Raw genomic sequence first — 6,352 nt, 5'->3', positions numbered from 1 at the left:
TGTGGGGGTGGGGGGGGAAGGGAAGGACAGATGGTGGGGTGGGAACCGGGTGGAGGGGAGCTATGGGGGGGAAAAAGAGGAACAATTGTAATAATCTGAACAATAAAGATTTAATTTAAAAAAAAAAAAAGCATTCCTATCCCCGTTGCTGATTTTTTTTCTTTTCTTTGTTAATATGGCTGTGATTTGTATCTCAGGTAGATAAAGGCTAAGTTTTATGGATCCACTAGCATTTAGAGGTGAAATTAAGGTAGGACCACACCTCACACAGTTAAGTAAAATAAAGAAATGTGAATTAAAAGCATTCTGAATGCTAAAATTAAATCAAATTCTAAAAGAAAAATAAATTGACTAAAAAAAATGTAGATGATTATTGAAGTATTTTCAGAATGCCAAGAGATCTAAGTGTAAAAATAATGTAATGCTATCATAACCATGGAGGACTTCATTGGTCCAGTCTACTAAAAACACATAGAAATAGTGAATTAAGAGGACAACACGACCTCCCCAGGAGCCACACCCAGAGCAAGCCAGTGAATGCCGAGGGGCAGGGAAACTGGCAGACCGTTTTTCACTTAATGATGCCATATCTGGGTCTGGGAACCCCAACCCGCAAGGTTGGCCCGGCCCATGGGGAAACCAGCCTGCTGGGGCAGGAGGCTACCCCGGGCCGCCTATCCTGGGCTTACCCTGGACAGCCACCTATCGCACCTCCTGGCGCCTACCCCGGTCATACAGCAACTGCTTATCCCGGACCAAATGCACCAGGAGCCTACCCCGGACAACCAAGTGGGTCTGGACTCTGGAGCCTACCCTGGTGCCAGCCCCACTGGTGTCCCTGCTGGACCACTGACGGTGCCTTATGAAGTGGCTTTCCCTGGAGGAGTCATGCCTCGCATGCTGGTAACAGTTATGGGTACAACAAAACCCAATGCAAACAGACTTGTTTTAGATTTCGAGAGAGGGAATGATGTGGCCTTCCACTTTAACCCGCTTCAGTGAAGACAACAAGAGAGTCATTGTTTGCAATTCAAACCTGAATAATAACTGGGGACAGGAAGACAGGTGATTTTCCCATGTGAAAGGGGTAAACCATTCAAAATCCAAGTACTGGTTGAATCCCAGCACTTCAAGGTTGCAGTCAACGATGCTCACTTGTTGCAGTACAATCACAGGGTGAAAAATCTCAGGGAAATCAATGCATTGGGAATTTCTGGTGACATCAGTCTCAACAGTGTTTCACACACTATGATATAATCTTAAAGGGGCAGATACTCTTTTAAAAAAATGAAAATGAATGTAAACCTTACCCATTTAAAAGTTTCATGCTCACTGTAAGTGAAAATGTTTGCCTTTAGTCAACAACATCCTTCTTATAAATCATCCATTTAGTAAGTATTCTAAGAGTTAAAAAAAGAAATAGTGAATTAAAATATAAGTAATGTTTCTTAAAGAGGGTTAAAAAAAAAAAAAGAGGATATCCCCAAATAATATGAGAAACAGCTGTAGATGGGAGAAGGCACAGAAAGAAGAACAAGAAGGTCCAACATTTTTCTTCTGATAGGAATTCCAAAAGAGAATAGGAGAGAGGCAATATTAAAAGAAATAATGGCTGATAGGAAGAAGAATAGGTTCCACTATAGAAAGCTTTCTACACTACGCCGGCCCTTTTGAAATGAATAAAACTAAAAAAAAAAGACCGTACCCTTTTATGTAATGATGTTTACTTTGAATTTATATTAGTTCACACAAACACTCCATCCATGCTTTTGTTCCGGCCCTCCGGTCCAGTTTAAGAACCCATTGTGGCCCTCGAGTCAAAAAGTTTGCCCACCCCTGCACTATAGAGAGCTTTCTACACTACACACTTTACATGTATTAATCACAACAATCCTATAGGGATAATCCTCTTATTATCCCTATTTTAAAGAAAAGGAAATTGAAGGACAACACAGTTGGGTAATTTAGCCAAAGTCACCAAGGGGAAGAGCCAACTCTCCAACCCAAAGCCTATGTAACAGGAGCCACCTATGTGACCACTTAACTTCTGAATCTCCACTACTCCGCCCTGTCCACAAACAGAGATTAGCTGTAGACACTGCACAGAAATGTGGGTTGACTTTTGACTTTGCTTAGTCTCATATGCAAACAAAAAAATTTAAATGTGGTCACTAAACACAGGAAAAATTACATACCTCAATGATAACCAGAGAAATACAAATTAAAACAAGACAAAGGCAGCCATGAAATTTGGAAAACCCACATATGGCACCCAAAGTATCTTTAGTATGCCAAATGGCTTTTAAATCTCATTTGATGAATAAACATTGAAGAATATCACTAGGCAATGCTGTCTGTCAGCCAAATAATTCAGTTCTGGCAATGTCTTTGTAGAATGTTTTGATATTTTATTAAATTTTGCCTTTATTGTTTTATAAAAATAAGTAGAAATCAGAAATGGAAGTGTTGACTCAATTGATCCTTGATCAACATGGGTTTGGAGTGCACAGGTCCTCTTTCATTTATTTCTTTATTTCTTTCTTTATTTATTTAATTTTGCACAGGTCCCCTTATACATAGATTTTTTTCAATGAATAGAGTCAGCCTCCATATCAGTAGGTATTATATCCGTGGATTCAACCAACTGAGGATCAAACATGGTATTTTCAATCCACAGCTAGAATCTGAGGATGCGGAGGGCCAACTGTATGCATTGTTTTGCACCATTTTATATAAGGGACTTGAGCTTGCGTAGTTTCTGGTAACCATGTGGGGTCCTGAAACCAATCCCTACCAGATTCAGAAACTTAACCAACTTGTTAAGTTTTAGGGGATCAAAAGTTATACAGTACACAGATTTTCAGCTATTTAGCGGGGTGGGGTGTCAGTACCCCTGATCCCCAAGTTGATCAGGGTCAACTGTTTATCTGAGTTAATAGGGGATCAAAAGTTATACAGTACACAGATTTTCAGTTATTTAGCGGGGTGGGGTGTCAGTACCCCTGATCCCAAGTTGATCAGGGTCAACTGATATATGAGTTAAGCAAATATACACTCAGTTATTTTCTTAAAAAAATGAACAAAACCAAAGACATGAAATATTGGAAATAAAGTTTTAGAAGATTATCTTTTAAAATTTTTTTAGAGATTTTAATCTTTTTAGCTCAGTGAAAGCAATATCTCTTATAAGTCTACTATCTGACTTTTAATTATAAAGTCTGCCAGACATAGACCACAACCACATCTTCTTCCTCCATATGCCACAGTGCCTACCTCGTACACTGCCTCATAAATAAGAGGTGTGACCTTAGATCTAATAAATCAAACTCATGGACACGACCACAAATTGAAACTTGTAGCACAGATAAGACATTTTCAAAGTTATATAAACACTCTAAGAAATGAACTCTAAATTATCTCCAAAAACTGAATGTTATTTATCAAATAATATCATTAAACTCCTTTAATAAGATCAACTTCTAAAGGCCTACATTAAGCTGATATTATAGGTAATTCTGTTTTTCTTTAAAACTTTTTTTAAAATCCTCCCCTAAGGATATGTTCATTTTGTTAATTTTTTTTTTTTAGAGAGAATAAAAACATTGGTGTGAGAGAGAAACATTGATGGGTCATCTCCTGTACATACCCCGACTGGGAATTGAACCTGAAACCTAGGTATGTGCCCTGACCGGGAATCAAACCTGCAACCTTTTGGTGTACTAGATGACACTCTAACCAACTGAGCCACCTGGCCATGGCATAAGTAAAAACTTTTTAACAACTTTAAACCTACGTTTCAGAATCTTCATTGGTCTCCAGTGATGGGCCAACTTACCTCACAGCTGTGGCCTTGTGGATGAGCATCTCTGTTTGCTCTGACAACTGTGATGGAAGCAGCAGCTCCACCGGCTGCAGGTGCAATATCCGAGTTTCTAGCTCTGAACGGGAAGCAGAATCCTGGAAACTATCAAACACAACCTCACCTGTGGCAGGCTGCACTCCCTGAAAACAAATAAAAATGCAATGTCACAGAAAATGTATTTCTCCCAATTAGAACTATGACACAGCATAAGTGAGCATGGAAATAGCAAAGATGGTACACTCACTAGTATATACTCCGTTTCTAAAGTGTCTGAAATCTGTTTTCAAAGAGTCTTAATAAGAAGTCATATTCACCACTATCCATGCCATGCTAGAAGGGATTTTAGAGCAATACCCTGAGTCCAAGTCCTCCCTGACCTAACAAATCTGATGGAGTGACTGTGACAAGTTACCAAACCCTCAGTTTCCTCCTCTCTAGGTGGGACTAAACCAGCCTACTTCCCTCACAGGGTTATTTAAAGGTTTAAATCAGAAAACAAACATGAATGCTTTGTAAACTATAAAGCACTGTACAAATAACATCTGTCATCACTAAAAGTATGAAGTGACATGTTCCTAGTAACCTGGCCACAAGAGTAGTAGTAAATTACTTATCAATTATATAAAACTAATAAATAAAAACTATAACTCTTGCAAAAACAAAATACAACAAACTCTGAATGAACCCCAAGTAGACAGTCTATCCAGGGAATAACGATGATAACTAAAAGCCACGCCCTCTCACCCCAAGCCAATAATAGCAAAGAAAAACTGGAAAAGATCGTGATTTAAATCAAGTGAAAAAAGTTCTCAGGTAATTTACCCAAAGTCTCAGGGCAATAAAGTGGGAGAGCCAAGATTCATGTAGTCTGATTCCACAGGCCACACTCTTATCCACTTCAGAAATGTATGGGGCTAGTTACAGACTGTATTAGCCAACAGGAGAAAAAAATAACCAATCCCTACACCCACACGTGCCTGACGGAAAGTCAGCTGACAGAGCTGCTTCTGAAAACAGCCAGGCATGTTCTAAGGAAAGTTGAAACATCCATACGCCCTAACTCAGCAATTCCTCCCCTAAGTATATACTCTTGAGAAACTCAGACAAAAGGTTTCATGTACAAAAAGGTTTATAGCAGTGTTCTCTGTATAACCCAAAACTGGAAAAACCCACATGTACATCAACAAAAAAATGAATAAACTGTAGATCATAAAATAAAATACAACAAAGCAAATGACAATGGAAGAACTACTACAGTAACACATGTAAATAAATCTCATATACAAATAGTACTTTGCAAACAAAAGCAGCAAGACCCCCCCAAAAAATACATATAATATGTTCGCATTTGTATGTCGTTTAAGGTGGTAAAACTGGAACAAAAACAAGGAAATTATTACCACAGAAATCTGGATTACAGTAACCGCTGGAGAGAAGGGGCCCTTCTGTAAGCAGTGTTATATTTCTCGACCTCAGTGGTTATCTCACACTACACTGTATTTATGCATCCTGTTTTAGGCATTTTTCCTCCTGAATATTTTATAATTTTTAAAAATCCTTCATTTTTGCTCAAGCAATTTCCTTAATTCTAGCCCAAAGGCCTTCCTCTAGTGTCCAGATAGCTGGACTAAAGTATAATAGTATACATATGTAAGTTTATCTCCCACTCTACAAACCTAACATTTATGAAAGCCATTTACAGCTGCTTAGACTATAAGAATCTGGAAGGTAGGGATCTTACTCATTTTTATATCTTCACCATCTAGCAATGATCTTGGCACACAGTAAGCACCCCATCAATATTTTTAAGAATGAAGAATGAATGCTGATGTGCAACTCAGAGAATGTACAGGTTGAGAATCTACTGGAAATATCTATGAATATAGATGTTTTATAGGGACAGGAAAGGGATAATCAATTCAAATGTACTGTTAGCTATCTAAATTAAAAAATAAACTTGAAGGAAGAATAAAATACCTTAATTAGAAAAGTGAGCTGTTATGAAAAAATGGCAAGTGACCCATTCTCAGGCCATTTCTAGACCTCATATTCATCATTTGCATTTCTCTAAACTCTGGTTCAGATTTTCTTTTTCATTCAAGCAATGGTCCCATTTATGTTGAATTTATCTAAAACGCATACAGAATCACAATGACAAGATAAATGCGACATATATTGCCCCTACACATTTCCCTAACTCAGTGGTTGGCAAACTCATTAGTCAACAGAGCCAAATATCAACAGTACAACGATTGAAATTTCTTTTGAGAGCCAAATTTTTAAAACTTAAACTATATAGGTAGGTACATTGTTATTAACTTAATTAGGGTACTCCTAAGCTGGCCTTTGCTAAAAACGTCCTCAATCTGATTGAGGTACGTTTGCTGAGGTCGACCCCTTCCAACTCTCCCATCCACACTCGTCTTGTATACTTGTTTCATCTATCTCCTTTCGTTCATCCTCTCTATATGTCCAAACCATCTCAACATA

General features: G+C 38.2%; 1 protein-coding gene and 1 pseudogene across 1 annotated transcript in view; one reads left to right on the top strand and one right to left on the bottom strand.

The window, feature by feature from the left end:
* LOC102257647 overlaps window positions 1–1,416 on the top strand; it is a 3,732-nt pseudogene extending 2,316 nt beyond the window's left edge.
* Window positions 1–6,352, bottom strand: part of MSH3 (mutS homolog 3) — a 127,301-nt gene that overhangs the window by 100,666 nt on the left and 20,283 nt on the right. Inside the window, exon 8 of the mRNA XM_014550665.1 lies at window positions 3,836–4,002. Coding sequence (XP_014406151.1) covers window positions 3,836–4,002 — 167 coding nt within the window. The remainder of the gene's footprint in view (window positions 1–3,835; window positions 4,003–6,352) is intronic.

This window comes from Myotis brandtii, unplaced genomic scaffold (assembly GCF_000412655.1).
Source record: "Myotis brandtii unplaced genomic scaffold, ASM41265v1 scaffold115, whole genome shotgun sequence".
Classification (NCBI taxonomy): domain Eukaryota; kingdom Metazoa; phylum Chordata; class Mammalia; order Chiroptera; family Vespertilionidae; genus Myotis; species Myotis brandtii.
The sequence above is the reverse complement of the archived record's forward strand: the minus strand, read 5'-3'. Positions and strand labels throughout refer to the sequence as shown.